A 22282-nucleotide genomic window follows, 5' to 3' on the forward strand; every position below is an offset into this window, starting at 1 on the left:
GTTAAGAGAAAGGTAGGTGTGTGTGGTAGTACTGAAAGCCCAGTATTCAAGAGGCTTAAAATAGGAGAATTAAACAGTTCAGAACAATACAGTAACAACATCACACACATGTGCACGTGTGAGTGCGCTCATGAACATGCCACACACACACACACACACACACACACACACACACACACACACACACCCTTGAGAGGAAAAGGAGAGAAGCAACTCACCACATTTAGAGATAAGTTGACAGCAAATAATTATATAATATATAGAAATCTTAATAGAACCATGATCTATGCTCTAATACATGTTCTCCATTGGGATGCATTTTAGATTCAAATATACAATTAAGTTGAAAATGATACGTTGGAATAAAGCATACCAATCAAATAATATTTAGGAAATAAGGAGTAGTTATACTAATACCAGAAAAATATAAGTAAAAAATCATTATAGGCTGGAACCAGAAAAATCACTCACTAGTTAAGAGCATGAACTGTTCTTGCTGAAGATCCAAGTTTGGTTCCCAGCACCATACTGGATGGTTCCAGGAGATCTGACACCCTCTTCTTGCCTCCACAAGCACCTGCACTCATGAGCACATACATGCACACATACACATACACAATTAATAAATGAAGCTAAAAATGACATTAAAGAAAAGAAAAACATGACAATGGAGAGAAATTATTCCATGTGGAAACACAGTGATTATATCTGTATGTATGGACCAGGGGGTCCTAAATACATGAAGCAAGAAGTGGCAGAAGTGAGGAGATAGCTCTAGAGATCCTACAGACATTAAGGAGGTCATATGAGCTCAGTCAGTAAAAGGCACTGGCCAGAAGCTTGACAACCTGAGCTCAATCCCTGGGACTCACCCATTCACATGGAGGAAAGAGAGCGCCTACCTCCGCAAGACCCTGCCTGTCCTCTGACCTCCCTTGTATACCATGTATACTTACATGTTATTATGCACAAATACCAAATAAACATAAAAAGTTTTCAAAAGAAGTTCCAGAGGGAAAACTAGGGATGATCCATGTCTATATATCCAATAACTTGGATGGCTTAAAGAGATGAATTACTAAAGATTCATTCAAAAAAAAAAACAAGTGGCCTAACTAGCTCCATATTTACAAAAACAATTTTGTTTTTAAAAACTTCCCTACAAGGAGACTCTGAGTAAGATGGTTTCTGGTAAATCTTAACAAACCTTTAAAGGAAAAGATCTGGATCCAACACAAATAAAGGAGATATACTTCCCAATTCATTTTTTAAAAGTCAGTATTGCTCTAACATTAATAACATTATCAGAAAAGAAAAACTACTCATGAAGAACCCTAACAAGTATATATGCAAAAGCTTCAACAAATCTTAGCAAGTTGTACCCAGAAATACAGGGAGAGAAACCTTTATAATTGAAAGAAGTTTATCCAGAAATACAAGGCTGCTTCTATATTTGAAAGTCATATTAATAAAACAGTACAGAAAGAGACCCACACAAATATGACCCACCGTTTTTCTTTAGAATGGTGAAAAGACAAGTTAATGAAGAAAAGTATCTATTTTTTTAATTCTGTGGAAACGAATATATAGCCATGTGTGAAACCAACAAATTTCAAATCATACACTGTATCTTATACAAAATTATCTCAAAATGGACAGTGTGAAACATAATCTAGGAGTTGGGGAAACGGTTCAATAAAGTAAAAGTGTTTGTTGCACAAGCACAAAGACCTGAGTTAAAATCCCCAACACCTAAATAAAAAGCAGGGCATGACCACAAGTTCCTATAGCCACAGGCTATGAGAGAATGGAGACAAGTTTGCTGGGACTTGCTGAATGCCTGAGCAACTCAGAGCTCAGTGAGAAACCCTGTTCCAAGGAAATAAGACAGAGAATCATAGAGTATTCAATGAAAGGGCATTCAATGTCCCCCAAGTGTGCATATGTATGTACACACACACACACACACACACACACACACACACACACACACACACACACACCATTTTTTTTTAGACAGAGAAAAAACAACATTATCACTGGTAAGAACATGAAGCAACTGGAGAACTGGAGTTCTTATACACTGCTGCTGGGAGCTAAGGTTGCTAGAACGACTGGAAGACCAATCATCTATACAGGGAGCAGAGCATATCTATACACACTCTGGTTTTGTACCTTGGCATTTGATGATCACATGAAAGACAAATGCCCACAGCAGCACAATTTTGCAGCACAACAGCCATGAACAACCAAACACCTATGTCATTAGAATGCATGGTCTGTGGCATGATCACAGAATAAATTGTTATATAGAGAACAAATGAGCGCTGGGCACGGGATATTGGTAAATGTCAATTCATAACAATGAATGAAAAAACCACACACCCAGAAAACAAACCACACACATCCATTCACATAAAGTTAGAACAAAAGCTAGTCTGTAGTGTTCACAATGTTTGGCCTGGGGAGGAAGGAAGCAAAGACTGGATTGGCATAAAGGAACTTCTAGGGAGTGGGTAAGGGTCTGTTCCTGACTTGGTGGCTACAGGGTCTGTGCACTTGAGCTATGTGGGTAGAATTTTCTCATTCTTTTGTGTAAGTTTCATATATATATTTTGGTTTTTCGAGACAGGGTTTCGCTGTAGTTTTAGAGCCTGTCCTGGAACTAGCTCTTGTAGATCAGGCTGGCCTTGAACTCACAGAGATCCGCCTGCCTCTGCCTCCTGAGTGCTGGGATTAAAGGCATGCACCACCACTGCTTGGCTCAGTTTCATATTTTAAAATATATACTTTAAATTATACATGTCTATTTGTGAACATGCATGAGCAATTACACACATGCATGTGGAAGTCAGAGGACAACTTGTGGGACTCAGCTCTCTTCTTCTACCACGTAAATTCCTAGGGATTGAACTCAGGTCATCAAATTTGATAACACAGACCCTTACCCACCGAGGCATCTCACTAGCCCCAACATACATATTTTAAGTTTTTAAAATAAAAACGGATAAATCTAATGAGGTTCCATTTCCACATATGGGATGGCACCTCTAGCATAGTGAGGCGACTTGGTTAGCCTCCTGCTTGCTCCTATGTTCTCAACTAATATCATGGTTTTATTCTTTAAAAAAAAGATTTTTAAAAATTACATTGATTGTGTGTGTGTATTTGTGCCACAACAGAATATAAGAGTAAAACTTTTAGGAGTCAGTTGTTTCCTACCACGTGGGTCTCAGAGGTCAAATTCATGATGTTGGGCTTGGCAGAAATTATCTGTACTTGCCAGTCCCATGGTCTCCTTTGTGACATCCCAGCCACACTGCTCTTACTAGTTCTCACACACACCAAGCTTGTTCTTGTCTCCTGGGGCTCTGTGATGTTCCTTTATCACCTCTGTTTGGACGACTTGTTTCTCATCCTTCACTTCTCACTTTAAATATCACTTTAAAACAGCTTTCTTGACCCTCTCATTGAAGGCAGCCTTGCCAGTCTACTCCATAGCCACTCTGTTCCAGGAATGGGCTAGTCTTTTCTACAGTGGACAGGAAAGTAAGTATCCCACCCTTCAGAGGCCTGATGAGCTCTGTGACAAGGACTCGGCATTTTCATGCTAAGGGGAAGCATCTTTGGATAGTGGGAAATGGTGGACATGGTTGTGTTCCAATAGAATATCATCAACAAATACTAATGAGTTTCCTCTCATTTCATATGTCATAAAATAGCCTTCTTTTGGTTCCACCCAAAGCATTTAAAAATAGATAAAAAAAAATAGGCATCCAGGTTAGATTTGGCCCATGACCAGTCTCTATTATGTCACACTGTTCTAAACCTTTTCTTATTAGCCCAGTGGTGATGTGGGATGCCCTTCTTTATGCCGTGAATAGGTTTTATTATAGTTGGTTAATAAAGAAGCTGATTTGGTCAATATCCAGGCAGAATAGCGCCAGGCAGGAAATTCAAGCAAAGATAAAGGGAAAAGGAAGGCAGAGTCAGAGAGACAGCTGCTGTTGAAGGAGTAAGATGCCAGAGTATTACTGGTAAGTCACTGGGTATGTGGCCATGCACAGATTATTAGAAGTGGGTTAATTTATATGTAGAGCTAGCCAGTAAGTAGTCTGAGCCACCAGTCAAACAGTCTGATGATGTGGAATTCCCCTCTTTATGTTGTGAATATGTTTTATTACCATTGGTTAATAAAGAAGCTGCTTTGGCCCTATGGAGGGCAGAATAGAGTAAGGCAGGAATTCCAAACAGATAGAGGAGGAAAGAAGGCAGAGTCAGAGAGATGCCATGTAGCTGCCAAAGGAGACAGATGCTGTTCAGAACCATACAGGTAAACCAAGAGCCTCATGGTAAAATATAAAATAATGTAAATGGGTTAATTTAAGATATAAGAGCTAGTTAATAATATGCTTAAGTGACTGGCCAAGCAGTTGTTTTAGTTAATATAGTTTCTGTGTGATTATTTCCAGTCTGGGTGGCCAGGAAATGAACAGCAGCCTCCGTCTACAAATTGGCGCCCAACATGGTTATTCAAGAACTGGCAGACTAAAAAGAAACCTCCAGTTATACCATGGCCATCTGGAATGACATCATTTTTGGGTTAGTGAGATGGCTTATCAGGTAAAGATGCTGTGGCTGACAACTCGGGTTCAATCTCTGGAGCGCACACAGTGGGAGGAGAAAACCAACTCCCTTGAGGTATCCTTTGATCTGTACATGTAGTCTATGGCATGTGTATACCCATATACATACAAATACACAAACAATAAATAAATAAATGTTCAAAAAGTCAAAGATACAATTTAAATCCATGTGTATCTCCTCCACCCCTAGAGTGGGAGCTGCAAAGGCAGGGGGCTTGTGTGGTTCCCACTACATTTGTACTGCCCATCGCATCCCTTGGCTCTATGAAAGAAATGAAGGATTAAGCCAACCTTGGTGTGACCCTGGCCTGGACTTTGGTACTCTTCTTTCGAATAGGGATCAAGGGTGCTTGTATAGAATCTTCCTTCAATGTGTCTTCAATTAAGGAATCTGGTCGGGCTGACTGGGATCGTACAAGGGTTTCTCCTTGGTATAAACTTGACTTGCGGCTCCGATCAGGGTAAGACCCAGATTTCAACTTGACACGACTAGCTTCTGTGTCTTCCTTCACGGTGGGATATTCTAAGGTAAACAGACCTGTCAACAAGATTACTGTTGTCACTCTCCCAGACTACCACGTCACCTCTGCCCCTGCTTCTTGGCTCCTATCACCTGGACCATCAGAGTCTACTTTAGCTCACACCCACAGACCCCTCACTGGCTTTTGTCCAGTCTGCCTTGCTCTGTATCTAGCACACTGCCCTAATAAGTAGTCAGCAAGAATAAACACATCTCATTTCTACTTGTCCTGCATGATCCAGCTTCAGTCTTACTTTCCCAGATGCCCTGTATTTCACTCAGCACTTTATAGCACTCAACAGTAAGGTTAGGTACACCATGTGCTCCCTTTGCTGAGAAGAGGCTGGTTTCATCCTCTTCTTTGGTATGTTGTGGGATTTTTGTTTCTCTGTCTTGCTTTTTTACTTAGTCCAGTAGAAATTTCTGAGGCCAGAGACCTAGTGCTCCTTTATTCGCCTAGCAAGCATTTATTGAATGAGTATGCTATGCGTAAAGACAACTCAAGACAGGCCTTTTGCTGCTGAGAAAAGATGGGATGGGAAGAAAAGGAGATAAATATTCACAAGGCTAGGTAACAAGATTTTTATATATAATTTATTTAAATTTATCTAAGTTCATTGGTGTGAAGACATCAGAGTTCCCTGAAACTAGAGTTACAGACAATTGTGAGCTGCTATGTGGGTGCTAGGAATTTAACCCAGGTTTTCTGGAAAAGAGCAGCCAGTGCTCTTAACCACTGAGCCATCTCTCCAGCCCTGGTAACAAGATTTATACCTAGAGCAGTGTTGAGAACCATCAGAGCAGCCATGGGAACCATTGGAATGGGAACCATCAGAATGGGAAGGGGAGCCCTACTTTGTAAGGGAAGTCAAGGAAGGTTCACAAAGGAAAGGCACAATTGAACTAAGCCTCTGCTGCCAAGGAGAGATTCCTTGGGGAAGCTGTGTGGGAAGCATGGCTGCAGGCCCAACCAGGAGGTAGTACCTTGTTTCTGAGGGCTCTCAGTAGAGCAGAGAGCACAGACATGAAAGCTCCTGAAGCCTGTCTGACTGGGCCCAAGAGTGCTCTGTGTCTAGCAGGGACAGTTTTGTGAAGTGATTGGATTTTTCTCTTCTTCTGTTATCCACAGAAGAGAGAAGAGCAAATGACAGTTATAATGGATTACAGATGGTACAAGGGACAAAACAGAAAGGGCCCAGAGGGATGCACAAAATCTATGAGCTGTGGAAAAGTAACATAATTGCATGGAGACACTGAAGGCATATAGGGAAAAAGTTCAGGAACTAAAGTTATCTCAGCTCACCAGTCCCAGCTGTGTGTCCTCAGGCACTCCCCATAGAAAATACTGGTTGCCCTTACCTCTCAGGAGGCTGAAACTCAAGAGGTGAAAAAGACTGAATTTTGAGACAGGTAACCCAAGATTTAAGAGACCTTCTAGTAGGCCTATGCACCTTTCTACCCTTACCTGCTGCCAGCAACACAGAGTTCATAAACTGAGTCACAGTCTTCTGAAACCGCTTCTTGATCTCAACCAGGGCTCTGTTTATCTTTAACATCTTTTCATCCAAGGTACTGATTCTGCGAACTGGCTGGAGGAAGGCAAAGGGATGGGGGTAGTGGTCACCTGCCCCCAGGAAGCTGTCTGCCTGTTCAGCAGGACTGACTTTGCTCTGAAGGTTAAGGGGCTGTTCCTTCTTCCTAGAATACATCTCTGTCCCTCCTGGCCTAGTCTTTCCTGAGTCAGGGCCAGATCTAACTCAGATTATTCTATTGTGGAGGGCCTCTCTGATTCCACTGTGTAGTACTACTGCTTGCATTGACTCCCACTGTGCTGTGTGACTGCAAGACAAGTTAGCACTTAACTAAGCAATTGGGTACATATGTTTTGTACCCCTAAACTGCAAGCTTCTTGGAGGTAAGGACTATGCCTTGATCTGCTCTGATTTCATGTAGAAGTGTTTAATAAATGTTATTGCTTTATAAATAATCTGATGCAGAGAGGCTCCTCTGGAGTGTCCACTGCCAGTCTCTCCCTATGGTGCATATACATCTTTTAGAATCCTTCCACCCAGCCAGCTACCAGAGTACTGGCTGTGGACAACTCATAGTTGGAAAGCTATGCTTGGCCAAGGTTACAGAGACCAGTGGGTCATCTACCGCACAAAGGCCCAGGCCTTTACCTGGAGTTGGAATTACTCTGATGGGTCACCTGGACTCCCTTTGGTATCCAAGAGGCCTTTGCTTCAGCTTCCCTGAAATTCAACCTCTCTCTTCCCTAACCCTCACAGTAGTCATTTCCAGTAAGCTGTGTGCCAGCCTTGTTTTCCGAGGAACCTGCTGCGCATAGCCAAGTGCCTGCAAGGTACTGCAAAACCATGCTCAGGATCCAGACTCCACTGCAGTCAGAACCCGCTGCGCATAGCCAAGTGCCTGCAAGGTACTGCAAAACCATGCTCAGGATCCAGACTCCACTGCAGTCAGAACCCGCTGCGCATAGCCGAGTGCCTGCAAAGTACTGCAAAACCATGCTCAGGATCCAGACTTCACTGCAGTCAGAACCTGCTGCGCATAGCCGAGTGCCTGCAAGGTACTGCAAAACCATGCTCAGGATCCAGACTCCACTGCAGTCAGAACCTGCTGCGCATAGCCGAGTGCCTGCAAGGTACTGCAAGACCATGCTCAGGATCCAGACTTCACTGCAGTCAGCCTTTCCCTGGGAAGCCCTTGTTTCCTTAGCCAGTGGCGTTTGCTCTCTACTAAACATCTGCATCTACCCTTTCCCAACATGTTTGCCTGGGTCTTTTTCATTTTTCTCACTTCCTTTATCTCTTAACTTGGCTGGCTCCTAAAGAGCAGGCTCTATGCTTTTCTATTGCCCTCTTAGATTAGTGGAAGCATGAGAAAGTTTCTTCTGTACAATTTAAGTCTCAGGTGGAGTGAGTGGGATGAGGAGTAGACAGATATTCTGGACAAGGACTAAGTTGGTCTTTTTCCCCTCCAGGCAAGAACCATGTAAAGTCCCAGCCTCCTTCTGAGCAGTTCCAGCCACTGCTTCTGGGATAATTTTATTTATTTATTTGTAATTTATATCCACCCTAGCTCCAAAAAGGATCTGAAGGGGCACTCTTGGCTAATAAAGCATTTAAGTCAAAACATCGCCTCGCTTCCAAAGTGCTGCCTAGATAAGAAATATTTAGTGAGAAACCAGGCCTCAGGGCTGTAAAAGCTGGGTCTGCCATTCTGCCTGTCGCTGTGATAGGTGGCTCTCTCTGGGATGGGTGTCTGGGGAAACCATTTAACAAGCTTCCCAATGACAGAGACACTACCCTCCCCCAGTTTCAGCCTTTCTAGATGGCCATGGATTTTTATAGAACTAGAGCCATTCGAGCACACATGGTATGTTTGAAAGGACTGTGAGAATCCTAGGATGGAATTAAAGTCAGGTTGGCCTTTACACATCACTATATAGATGGGAAAACTTGGGCTCAACCAGAAATGTGCCTGGAGTAAGGTTCTGTGGTCTCTTCCTAACCTGGGCTCTTTGCCAGACCCAGTACTCTGAAAGTTTTCTTGGTCCTTGAAACTTTATCAATTCCAAGGACCTAAGATGACCAGTTATTTGAACCTGGGAAGTTCATGCAAAAATAACTTGAAATGCTGAACCTGGTGTTCAGGACAAAGTTTGGAAATCCTGTTGCTCACAAAAAATGATTACATTTATTTTTATACTTATGTTCATCTGGTTATAAATATACGTTATAGAACATACCATGCATTTTTTAAATACAAGCAATTACAGACAATGCTTCTTTGGCAGGCTGCCTTCTCTGTCACCAGTGTTTGTCATCTATAATGCAGCATGTTTTCTGAGGCCATTTTAATGCATCGGCCTGTTTATCCCAACCTTAAATGCTCCCAAGATAGTCATGTTCTTTGAGTTATTGAGTCATTTTAGATAACTTTTCACCCTTCTACTGCACTGTCAGACTGTGCCTTTGTGAGCCTCTTGATGGAGACACTACCCTAGACATTTAGCGTGGTCTAGTAAAAATACAATGTAAGCTAGTTTAATATTTACTAACTACATTCAAATCATCCTAAAGTTATAATTAATTCTAATAATATATTTGTTTTACTCAGTATATAAAAATGATCACTTAACACACAATGAAAATTTGAAATTACTGAAAATTTTTATATTAAGTCTTTGAAACACAATAATTTTTTTTTTTTACTGAGATCTCTGATCAGTTTGCACTCATTGCACTTCAAGGTTTCGACAGCCCTGTATGACTTTTACTTGAGTCTGCCACATTGAACAGATGCTTTGGGCATCTAATTCTGGCTCACTAAATTGAACTAAGGTAAGGCAAAATCACATTTGAATTACTTAGTTTTCCTAGGCTTAGAATGTGCTTGCAGACACAGACTTGAGAGTCATTTCATTCAGTTCTCAGGATGGTCTTTGAGTTGCTTATATCATGGCTCTCATGAAACACTCAGAGATCATCAGACATAGTATGCATTTAACAATGACCATTAGAGCAAGAACCTGGAACCAAATGGACATGAGAGAGGCATCAACATGCAAGCACATTCATCTCAGCTTATTTGACAAGTCTACCTGCCTGCCATGTTTGCTTCCTTCTTCCCTTCCTTTCTTTTTGCTGGGGATGGAACTAGCCTCCCATGTGCTAGCTGCACTCTACTCTGTACTGCACCTAAGCCCACTGTAGGTATAATTATTGAAGTTGATACAGCTTGAGCTCACAGGCATCTGAGTGTCATTGGTGTTTCTATGAGAGCCTTGATGAACACTGTCTCTCCTCATGTCTCAGAAGCTCCCATAGGCCTTTCACTGACACTAACCAGGTTGGACTCATAATTGGTTTGTGTTCTTCTGTGCCTTAGACTGAAAGTTCTATTCACTAGAAAGTGCCTTCATGTGGCACACTACAAGTATTAACAAATGCTTGCTGCGTTACTTGGTAAATCAATGAGAGAGAAATGCTGGTAGAATGAAAATGCAATGGGTAAAGCAGGCACAACGCTTTCTTCTGGGGGGAGCATTGTCTTCTTCATATACTTTGGGTCTACAACAAATTCCTGTCCCATGTCTTTGTGTAACTCAATGTTAGCTATCTTGTAGAGCCCGACAGCTTATGGCATACTATGGTAATATCCCCTAGCTTAAGAGCCTCTTGGCCAGATCCTTAGAATTTACCAGCCCAGCGGGACACCACTGAATGGGAAAGGGATACTAATTGTAATTTCTGTAGGTGGACAAGTGTGAATATGGACTGGCACTGGGCAAACTGCTTCTGGTCCTATAAGCCAACCTTAGCAAAGTATCAATGGGAATTACGGTGATCTGCCCCATTCACAGGAGCTCTTGGTTATTCCAATTTTACTTCCCATGCCAAGGGTTGCCTTTTGGACACCTCAAGGTTTGGGGATGGCATCCTCTTCATCTGCTCTATCTTTTCCATGATGCTGATTTAGCCTGGTCCATAGCTAGACCAATGAATGGAAAGACTGAACTTGAAAAGGTTCTGTTCAATTTTATCCCCCCAATAAATAATGGGAAATACAGCCACCACCTCTCTTTGTTTGTGGGATCTATATCCTCACAGATGTGAGCATCTCCACAGATAGTTCAACCTGAAGATGCTCAAGTCCCTTGTATAAATGGTGTGGGATTCCTATCCCCTGTCTTTTAGCCATCTCTAGATTACCTGGCAGACTAGCATAGTGCAGGTCTTGCATCAGTTACTGCTCCACTGTGTGATTCAGGGAGTGAGGCACAAGCAGTTTGTGTGTGCTCAGTTCAGACACAGTACCTTTTTCTGAGAATTTTCCATTTATAGTTGCTTAAATACGAGGCTATGGAAGAGTCTTGCGTAAGAGGTAGTTGGGGAAAAGTTCCAGAGCTATGATGTGGCTAGCTTTGCTGAAACACCCTGGGCCAGGGCTAGATTCCCCACCTACTTTGCTCTACTAGTCTACTTTGCCTTACCCGTTTGTCATGCACTATGCCATGGGGACAGCTTTTGGGTGACACACTGACTGTTACCGTCTCGTTCATGGAGGTGAAGGTGACAGTGATGGAGTCCGGCCCCAAGACTGTTAGCTTCATTTGTTCATTCACCTGCAGATAAAGAAACCAGCACACATAAATCCTCGTTTCTTCCAAGTCCAAGGCACAAACCATTCTTGGCTTGGAGCTGAGCTTTGTAAGCTCTTTCTGGGCCTTTTGCTAGACTCTAACTTTCATGTAGAAGACAGAATACCAGTGTTCTTTGGGAGATTAACTGAGAAAGTAAACAATGCCTTCTTTCCGTTACCTTCCCTTCCTTCCTTCCTTCCTTCCTTCCTTCCTTCCTTCCTTCCTTCCTTCCTTCCTTCCTTCCTTCCTTCCTTCCTTCCTTCCTTCCCACTGTTGGAAATAGCGATGAAAGCAGCACAGGTGTCAAACAGGTGAGTCAGTCTGAATCCGTAGGCTGCCCTGGGATGTGACTACTCGAACACCAACTAATTTGAGTCTTGTTCTATTAGCAAGCTGTTCAGTCTGTCTGAATCTCAAACCCTTTAGCATGAAGTAGCCATGGGAGTATTGTTCAAAGGAGGTTTTTAATGACAGGAGTGTCTTTTTAAGTCATAAATGCTCCTGCCCTCATAAGAGAACAGTGTCAGAGGATGTACAACAGGGCAGCTTGTTTAATTGTGAACAGTTTGCCAATTCTGAGTGTTATTCATCCAAGACCACAAAGCGTGTAACCCTCCATCGCTGTGCTCGTCCCAGTCTTCAGTGTTCTGACCTACAACATCTCTTTAACGACAAGATACCCCAGACTGTTCTGCTCTGCTCCTCCTACTTCCACTAGTTCAGATGTTGACCCGGTAGCCAGGGCTTCATTTTCTCATCTCTGAGTCTCTACCTCACACACACTGTCATCTGGATCTGGCCCATCAGTATCTGAAAGATAATAAACCATGATGTGCCAAATCTCTGGATATCTTCAGACTTGCTGATTACTCTCACTTAAGAGAAACTACCCACTATGGGTCTTCTAGAGAAACAGAAGAGAGATGTCTTCAGGAACTCAAGCTTTGCTTGAGGGACCAGATTCTATTCTAGTTTTGCCTCTTAGCAATTGAATAATTTAGGAAAATCAATAATACAGCCATTCTCTAAGGGTGCTGATATAGTTTGTGGGCTAAAACATGCATAAAGCTTAACATAGTACAGCTATTGTCCCACTCCCTGGGGATGTGCCCTTTTCTAAAGCTCACAATATGAATGTTCTATAAACTCAGTCAAGGCTCCTCTTCTGAAGAGATCATTTGATACTTCTCTCCAAGTTCTTGTTCCAGGTCAGGAATAAGGTCATAGGTACCCAGAGAGCTTTTCTACTAAGTCAAATAATGATCATCTAAAATCGTAAAGGGTATAGTTATATATATATATTTGCAAAATATTATAACAAGTCTGTTATTCTGCATGCTAACTTAAATATTAATTTTAAAATGCTCATATTCATTCCTGAATCCCAGGACTCTTGCAATGTCTTCATCCTCATCTATCTCTGCAGTTCATGCCTGAATGCTACATTCATCTGATGAAATGGTCCTGTTAAAAAAAAACACTGCCAACATTTCTAACCATGCTAGTTCTTGCTAGTAACTACACTAATCATTCTACTCATTCATCTGCTGGTCTTTCCTTTTCTAAAAAATGTATTATTTTTCATTATGTGTATGCAAATGCAGATGCCCATGGGGACAGAGTCTTCGGATTCCCTGGAGCTGGAGTTACAGGTCATTGTGAGCCATCCAGTGAGGGTGTTAGAAACCAAACTCAGGTCCTATACAAGAGCAGAACACAGTCTTAAGCACTGAGTCGGTGCTCTAGCTCTGGTCTTTACTCTCATTAACCGTCCACATTGAGGCTGAACCGAGCATTCCAGCTCTCAGCCTTAGCCCTACTTCTAGTAGAGCTAAACCAATGCCTGAAAGGTTGACCCTCCTACAGGTAACTAAATAGTTGAAGAAAATGAAAATAACACCCCTCCCCCCAAAAAAACTACTTAGTGGCTTAGAAGAGTGAGCACAGTCAGGCAGATTTTAAGGGGCCAAACTTAAGGATGAGTATGAAAGGAACTTCTGTCTCAAAGTTCTAGCTTAGAGGCCAGTCATATTTAAAACTACCACTTTCTGGTGAAGGATCCAAAGACCAGAACATGGGCAACAGAAGTCACAGTAAAGTATACAAGGAGTTCTGGAAGGGACTGAGTCTGAGGAGAGTCTAGAATTCTGTGTACAAACTTACCCACATCTCTGGCCAGTCCCCAAACCCTAAATGTGAAGACAGTCTCAAGACAGCTCACAGAGAAATTTAAAATGCTGTGATTTGAGGTTCTGTCTATTGCTGATGGGGAAAAGTTCATTGCTTCAGTTGACCAAGTTCTTTGCCTTTTAGAACAATCACATCCAATACCATTCACAGAAAGACACCAGGATTCTGAGATTCCACAGCGTGACAGTGGCAGTCTATAACCCAAAATTCTATGGTGAAAGAAGCATTAAAATAATGAGCTATTCTCATGGCAACAGGTCAATGACTGAAGTTGGCCATATTTGGCACAACCAGGACACAGAAATCTTTACACATTACTCTGAGACACCTGATGCAACAATATGCAATGATGTAAGGAGAAATACGCTTGTAAATTGTTAAAAGGAAAGCTCTCTGCAAAAGGATAATATATAGAGAAAACTAAAGAGAATTCTAGAATACTAAAATTTAAACTTTTTATAAGGTTATCATAAAAGCAAAAATGAGATGACAAGGAATCCAGAGAATTTGGAAACAGATCAAGAGAAATTACTTCTGAAAAGCAAAGAGACAAAATTAGAACCACAACAAAAAGAGCTTGAGAGACCCATGGGGCAGTCAGGAATTAAAAGCATTTGCTACTCTTCCAGAGGGCCAGAGTTCAGTTTCCAGAACCCATACCAGGTATCTCACAACTGCCTTTTAGGGGATTCACCATCCTTCCCTGGCCTTCAAGGGCATCTACACATATGTGGCACACAAACACACCTTAAAAGTATAATATATATAAATTGGCACCTCCAAAGAAAAGGAGACAGTCTGGGACATAGTTGTATTGCGTATTGTTTATAGTTCTAGAAATGATAGAAGATTTTTCAAATTTGATTAAATGCATTTACATATACTTAACAATTTAAAAGATTAAAAAACAAATAAAATAGGATAAACATGACAATCATACTTTAAAAAATCATCAAACTTAAATGTCCTAGTTTGCTTTCTATTGCTGTGATAAAGACCACTTTGCCCAAAAGCAAGTTTGGGAGGAAAAGGTTTGACTTCCATGTCCCAGTCGCAGTCCATCACTGAGAGAAGCTAACACAGGAACTCAAGCATGGCAGGAACAGAGACAGAAACTGAAGTAGAGGTCATGGAGGAATGCTACTTATTGGCTTGTTCCTTATCACTGTTCGGCTCTCTTTATTTTAAAACATTTATTTTCATTTTATATGTATGGGTATTTTTCCTGTATGTACATCTGTGCACCATGTGTATACATTGTTCATGGAGGCCAAAAAAGGGAAGACGGATCCTCTGGAATGAGAGTTACAAATGTTAACTGCCATAAGAATGCTGAAAATCAAACTGATCTTATGGGAGAATAACCAGTTTTTAATCACTGAGCCATCTCTCCAGGCCTTCATCTTGCTTTCTTATACAACCTAGAACCACTTTGCCCAGAAGTAGCACTGATTACAGTGTGTTAGATTCTCCCACATTAATCATTAATAAAGAAAATGCCCCTGCCACAGACTTGCCTATAGGCCAATCTAATATGAGAGTCAATTAAAATTCTCTCTCTTGCCGGGCGGTGGTGGCGCACACCTTTAATCCCAGCACTTGGGAGGCAGAGGCAGGCGGATCTCTGTGAGTTCGAGGCCAGCCTGGTCACAAGAGCTAGTTCCAGGACAGGAACCAAAAGCTATGGAGAAACCCTGTCTTGAAAAATCCAAAAAAAAAAAATTCTCTCTCTTTCTAGATATGTCTAGGTTTGTTATCAAAACGACAAAAACTAACCAGCACACCAGAAACTAAGAGAAAACCTTTAAAACCTAGCAACCAGAGAAAGCAAACAAATTTGGGTAACTAAAGATTCAGACTTTCATCCTAAACTATGGAAGGAAGGCACAATGTGACACTATTTTCAAAACATTAAAAGAAAAAAGAAAGCCAATCCAGAATCTCATATCCCATAAAAATATCCTTTAACGGCCAGGTGGTGGTGGTGCATGCCTTTAATCCCAGCACTCAGGAGGCAGAGGCAGGTGGATCTCTGTGAGTTCAAAGCTAGCCTGGGCTACAGAGTGAGTTCCAGAACAGGGTCCAAAGCTATACAGAGAAACAATGTCTTGGGGAAAAAAAATCCCTTAACAATGACATTTTTCACATGAAAACAATAGCAAACTTGTTGCCAAAAGAACTCTGTTTATAGAAATGCCAAAAAAGTTCTTCAGATTGAAGAGAAATAATACCAGAGAGTAGCTTGGATTTGGAGGGCAGAATGAAGGGAGTTAGAAAAAGCCAGTATTTGAGTTAAGAGAGCATGCATACTCTCCAGAGCTCGATACCTGGTGCCTGTCATCCTACCCTATGTCATCTACTTTCTTCAATAGAAAGCACATATGGACTCTTAAAAGGTGCCATACCAATCCCCCAACAAAAGCCTTTAGAAGTAATGTTCATTCTTTCATTTTACCGAGAATTGTACTCCCTTCGCCACCTCTGAATCATACACTGTCACTCCAAGTTATAATTCATGGGCCACTTTCTATTCCAAGCAACTTCTGATCATATAGGCCTTTGCTGTGCACCTTCCGGGGGAACTAAAATATAAGGCACAGTGCTAAATAGCTGGGCATGACAGTGTACACCTGTAATCCTGGCACTCAGAAGCCTGAGCAGAAAGGTCAGTTCAGTGCCATCCTATCTGTATTACTGCCACAGACAGGCATTACTGGACAGCAATTTTCTCTGAACTGAAACATGTCCTGGAGGGAGGAAGGAGGCTCCTAGTACTTAGGTGATGGAGGAAGGTCATTGGTTAATTATAATAAAGAAACTGCTTGGCCCTCATAGGTTAAAACATAAGTGGGAGGAGTAAACAGAAAAGAATGCTGGGAGGAAGAGGAAGTGAGCTCAGAGGCCATGCTCCCCTCTCCCGGGCAGACACACGCGATGAAGCAAGCCGCCAGGTCAGACATGCTGAATCTTTCCTGGTAAGACCGGTGCTACACAGTTTATTAGAGATGGGTTGATCGAGATATCAGAATTAGCCAGTAAGGACTAGAGCTAATGGGCCAAGCAGTGTTTAAAAGAATATAATTTGTGTGTTGTTATTTCTGGTGTAAAGCTAGCCATGCGGGAGCCGGGCTGTGGGAAGAGGCCCGCAGCTCCTACTACACTTAGGAAATAAACAAGTTTACAAATCCAAGAAAGCTGAAATTTAAAAGATTGTTGGGGCCCCTGCCTAGGTTATACAAGACATAACATAGTCTCCTTCTGGGGAGGAGACTCTGGGATCAGCTATGCTGTGTAGAGAGACTCTGGTACCTGTCTAGCTGCTTACAAGCTGTATAGAAAACTCCAGGGATTGCATCCTTTGTGGGTTATCAAGTATGCCAGGGTTAGATGTCTGATAATGCAGGCTTTGTAAGGAACTCTCATGAATATGTTCATAAGTAACTCCAATAAGCCAGACTGTGGTATAATCATTTCTTTAGTCATGCCTTTATGCCCTATGTAGGGTGAATAGACATTGTTCACATCTCAGGAAGGTCACACAATGGGCACACACACACACACACAAAAAAAAAAACCCTATAAGGTCAGCAAGATGGCTCAGTATATAAAGGAACATGCTGCCAAGACAGACTAGGGGACTCACATGGCAGGAGAGAACAAACTCCTTGCAAAGTTGTCCCCTGACCTCTGCATGTGTTTTATGGCACACACACGCATGCGCAAGCACACACACACACACACACACACACACACACACACACACACAAAGAAATAGAAATATGTGCTACATGTTTATTGAGTATGTTCCTCACATAGACAAATTGCTGTCTTGCACTCTGATAGCTGAATAACAATTTTGGCCTAAAAGTTATAGAGAGTTAGAGACAAATGAAATAAAGCCTCACTTCTAGACTAAGTATGCCAAATTTGGTTTTGGGACACAGCTAGTTCTCTGATTAGACAAGTCCTACTTACTGAAGGTAGAATGTCTTAGCTGATACCCATAATGTTCAAACTTCTGTAAACATGCTTAACCACAGTGAAATTTTCCCTCCATGATCATGAAACATAAGGTTACCTGTAAATAGCCACATAGGCAATAAATTACAAAACTGATATAAGCCTATAAAAGCTGTAAGAAACTATAAGCGGGCAGTTGTACTTGCAGAACATGAGCTCAGCCCAAGCTAGCTAGCATAAAATGAACTCAAGTTCTCCAACTCTTCAGGTATTGCTGGTTCTTTACTAGCCAGTTTTCTACAAAATAAATGTAATAAATTTCTAAAAACCTGAAAATTAAAATTATCAAGAATAACATTGTCAACTACTATAACTGTTGGTTCATAAAATGAATATTCCACAACAAAATGCAACAATATAAATACAAATCAAATAGAAAGGAGGCTGCCGTGAAGTGTCAGTAAAGTAGCCCACAGTTCTACAGGCTGGAGGAAAGCAAGAGAACCTACTCTGAACCACTACTGACTGACTCATAACCTCTGAAGATCATGTGGCTGCTGGGGCAGTGCAGTCTCACAGGTGCTTGGCTTCTGATGCTGAGTAGCCTGTGGAAGCCACCCCCTACCCATGATGCCCACATACCTTGTATTCCAGAGAGAGTAATGTCTCAGTCTTGTTAGCCCAGCTCCACTTATGGACTATGCAGCCCTTTTGGTCATTTGTGATTCCACCTTCCTCATCCAAAACCAAGACATATGGACAGCTGGGAGATACACAGAAGATAAAAACTACTTAGAGGCCCTGAAAGAATTCCCTCCTTACTGCAGGCTACAAACAGGCAGGGCTGGGAAAGCCTGCCCTAGTCTGAAGGAATGTTTTCCTGACATAAACAACCTGAGAAAGGGAAGGAAAGAGTCTGAAGACTCCTGTGAGCAGCTTCACCTTTCCAGCCACCGTAGTCTAGGACTCCTTACACCACCTGACGATAGTGGGGCATCTTTGGAGAAGGGACAGGCTGAGGTAGAGAATGTAGGCTCAAGCAAAACCCAAAGGATGAAAAATGATTTTTTTCTGTAGTTCTGTAGCCTGGCACAAAAATATCCAGCACCAAAATGTGAGCTACAACATCCAAACATGAAAATAACACCTTCCAAAAACAACTTATGGAAAGCTGCGCAAAGATCAACTCTTAGCTATCAGGAGAGTGTGCTGCTCTTAATCTGAACTTGAGTAGCTTGGATATGCCTAGATTAGTGGAGCGTGCCTCTGGGTTTATCTGTGTTTTCAGAGATGGACAGATCCTACGTGTTCTGTCCTGATCAGTAGATTAATCCTTTGATGCGTTCATAATATGCTGGCATCATTAGGAGGTGGGGAAAGACAAGAGAAGGAGGAAGTTAGTCACTAAATTGTATCTTGGGGAGTGATGTATTTTACTCTGATCCCTTGTAATCTCCTTTCTCTATTTCCTAGGTCACCATGGAGTGAACTGATCTAATCCATTGTGCTATAACAAACTAACACCTCTGAAACTGCAAACCAAAATAAATCTCTCCTTAAAGTTATTAATGTCAGGTACTTCACCATAGTAATGGGTAATAAATACACCACACAAGTTGTATTCACACATTTGTTTAACCATTCCTAGTGTAAGATACTTTTCCCACTAAAAAAATTCTCCCAGGGGTGAAAACTGGGGGTGTGGCTCAATGGCAGAGTACTTGCCTAGCATTTATGAGGTTCTGGTCCTTGGCACTGGAAAACAATGGCAACAAAAACCCTGTGTATCTGTCAGGTGGTGGTGTACACCTTTAATCCAGCACTTGGGAGGTAAAGGCAGGTGAGTTTGAGGCTAGCCTGGTCCACAGAGTAAACTCTGGTATATCCAGGGCTACACAGAGAAACCCTGACTCAAAAAACAAAAACAAAAATTAATGAACAAACAAACAAACCACCCTGTTTATCGGACCAAGAATGGAGGGAGATCTTGATGTTCTAGTGTACCAGTGGGGGGACTTAGAGTAGGTTCCTTCTCACTTTGTGAAGTACAACATGTACCTAGCAGCTGGGCCTCAAAGAACCACAGGTTCTTACAGGTACTGCTTCACCCTGCCCTCAGCACCTCCCTAGAATCCTTAAACTAGGACCTTTTAGTCACTAATTATACACAGTACCAATTATCTTAAGGGATACTTCATGAGGCTAGACGTCCCTTGACCTACTCACCAGTTCTTTAGGTTGTAGTAAACACAGCCTTGGCCATCAGCATTGAACAGAGCCAGGAAGGTGTTAGGCGTATCATTAAAGAGGCAGGTGATGGGTTTCCCTCTGCAGCACGTGGGAATCTGAAGCATGGCAATGTTTCCAGAGGGATAGCTGGCAGACACAGTCAAGTCAAACACAACTCTCCAGGTGCTGGCTATCAGGGTCCCAGCAGAAACAAGCCTCCTTACAAAAGGATTCTTCTGTTGTGCATTGCTCCCTTCCTTCAAAGATTCTGCCTGTGCTTTGCATGTGTCAGATAATTATGGAACCCAGCTATGCTCCAGGTCCTTCCTTTCTACTACCTTATGGGAAGTGCTCCTTTCTCCATTTCACATGTCAGGATTTTCATGGGTCTAAATGGTGGTACTACATAGACTTTTAGTACTAACACATGAAGGTCTTAGGTACAGGGTGAGGAGGTCACCTCATGCTTTGTCTCATCTTACACCACCAGTGAGTGACAGGGCCAGGGGATGATCTCCAGAAGCAGTAGTATTTCTAGTACTGTCAGGCTGCCTCCTCTTTGGGCCAATCTTGTGGGAAAGTACGTTCTCTCTGCTCCTTCCTTAGCTTGAGAGGTCCCAAGAAGCACTGGTCCTCAGAAGAGCTGTGTCGGCAGCTCCTTCTCTATACAGAATTGCAGAAGCAGTGCTCCAGGTAGGGCTGTAGTGACTGGTACCACAATCTGTCCTCCTAAATCTTTCCCACTAGCCAAATAAAAACAGAAGTGGAAAGAGGGAGGGTGATAAGCAGGAGGAAAAGACACAGAGTGTCACACAGAGTGACCCACAAGATGGCACAGACCAGAAATTCTGGACCTAGATAGGTAGTCCAATGATTGAAACAAAAATTACACTAAACAAATGAAGCAGCAAGTTAAAACAATAAAAGAAAAAATAATTGTTCTGGAAAGTCAATGAGTTGAAATTATACAGACTGTACATTATAAAGGAACAGAAGGAATTGTATGAGAACTCATGCCCGGACTTTCTGAACTTGGGACACTGAGGCAGGAGATGATTGTGAGTTCTAAGCCAGCCTGAGCTACACAGTTTCAGGTCAGCCTGAACTACAAGGTGAGATATTATATTTTTTTAATCCAAGAAAGAATAGAACTTCAGAGCCCCAGGAAAGATCATTAGAAAGTCAGGAAAGAGAGGAGACAGAGAGGAAATCTACAGAAGCAAAATATACTGAATGAAGCTGGGCATGGTTGCACATATCTAAAGATCCTAGCATTTGGGAAGCAGAAGCAGGCAAAAATCTCTTGAGTTCCAGCCCAGCCAGGGCTAACAGAGAGACCTTGTTTCAAAAAAAGAAAGAAGAAAGAAATTTCAAATAACTAAAACAAAAACAAAGAAACAAACTGGGAAGATTCACAGCATGTGTTGTTTTAAACACTTACCACAAATCTTTAATAATTGAACCAATGTGATCTAGCATAAGGATAGACACCACAATTATAAGAGTGGATTAAAAATGAGTCTAAAAATAGACACATTCATCTATAGTCAACTTATTTTTGTCAAGCTCTCCATGACCATTTCAAGTGGAAAGAATGGTCTCTTTGACAAATGGCACTAGGACAATGGGATACCCATGTGCAGAGGAATGAAACAAGGCCCTTAACTCATAGAAGATGTAAATATTGGCTCTGAATACCTCAAAGATTTATATTAAGAGCTTCACCTATAAAGCCGATATAAAAAAGCACAGGCTAAATCTTCATGACCTTGGACTTGGCAGTGATGTCATGGACGTTGAAACCAAAAGTATGATCAATAAAATGTGGAAATTTGGACTTCATCAACATTAACAACCTTTGGGGTTAGAGGCAGAGCTCAGTGGTGAAGCATGTTTGGCACATTTGAGGCCTTAGTTTCAAGTTCTAGCAACTGCCACACCAAAACACAACCAAGGCATGAGCAAAATGCCAGAACACATACTTCTCCAAACAGAAGCAAATGTAAAGCTGTTCAGCATCACTATAATCAGGAAAGCACAAGTCCAAACCAGGGGATCCCAGCTGATTTCTGTGAAGAATGGTGAAACGAACACAGAACTGGTTCTGACAGCTGGACCAGCAGGTTCAAATCAGCTATGGCTTGCAACTGGCCAACCTGGTGACCGTGAACAAAGACCTATCATTTTTAACTGAGCTCTTTATGTAAAAACAGAGTTGGTGGCTAAAGCCATCGTTCTGAAGAAGCCAAGAGGTGAAGAAAAGCTTTCCAAACCTGTTTCTCTTGGGAGGGACCCAACAGCTGGCTGGTGTACCTTAGCCTTTGAACACAGAGACACAGAATTTCTTTAAGATTACTGGATCCAGCTCACTCATCATGTAACCAAGAGAAGTGAGGCACACAGATTGAGTAATGTGTGCAGGGTCACCGTGAAGGCTAATGTGGACTGTCAACTTCATGATATTTAGGTAGGAGACAAGTGTCTGTGAGGGTATTTCCTCCAAGAGGGTTTTAACTGAGGTAGGAAGACCTAAATGTGGGCAGCACCATTCCATAGGCCAGGGTCCCAGAC

General features: G+C 42.0%; 1 protein-coding gene across 1 annotated transcript in view; it reads right to left on the reverse strand.

Annotated features, from left to right (window-relative positions):
- C8H3orf20 (chromosome 8 C3orf20 homolog) overlaps nucleotides 1-22282 on the reverse strand; it is a 53118-nt gene that overhangs the window by 20416 nt on the left and 10420 nt on the right. The window contains exons 6-10 of the mRNA XM_075983463.1: nucleotides 19709-19858; nucleotides 18125-18245; nucleotides 11183-11314; nucleotides 6632-6755; nucleotides 4938-5184 (exon numbers count right to left, since the gene is read on the reverse strand). Coding sequence (XP_075839578.1) covers nucleotides 4938-5184; nucleotides 6632-6755; nucleotides 11183-11314; nucleotides 18125-18245; nucleotides 19709-19858 — 774 coding nt within the window. The remainder of the gene's footprint in view (nucleotides 1-4937; nucleotides 5185-6631; nucleotides 6756-11182; nucleotides 11315-18124; nucleotides 18246-19708; nucleotides 19859-22282) is intronic.

Source organism: Microtus pennsylvanicus, chromosome 8, assembly GCF_037038515.1.
Source record: "Microtus pennsylvanicus isolate mMicPen1 chromosome 8, mMicPen1.hap1, whole genome shotgun sequence".
Taxonomy (NCBI): Eukaryota; Metazoa; Chordata; class Mammalia; order Rodentia; family Cricetidae; genus Microtus; species Microtus pennsylvanicus.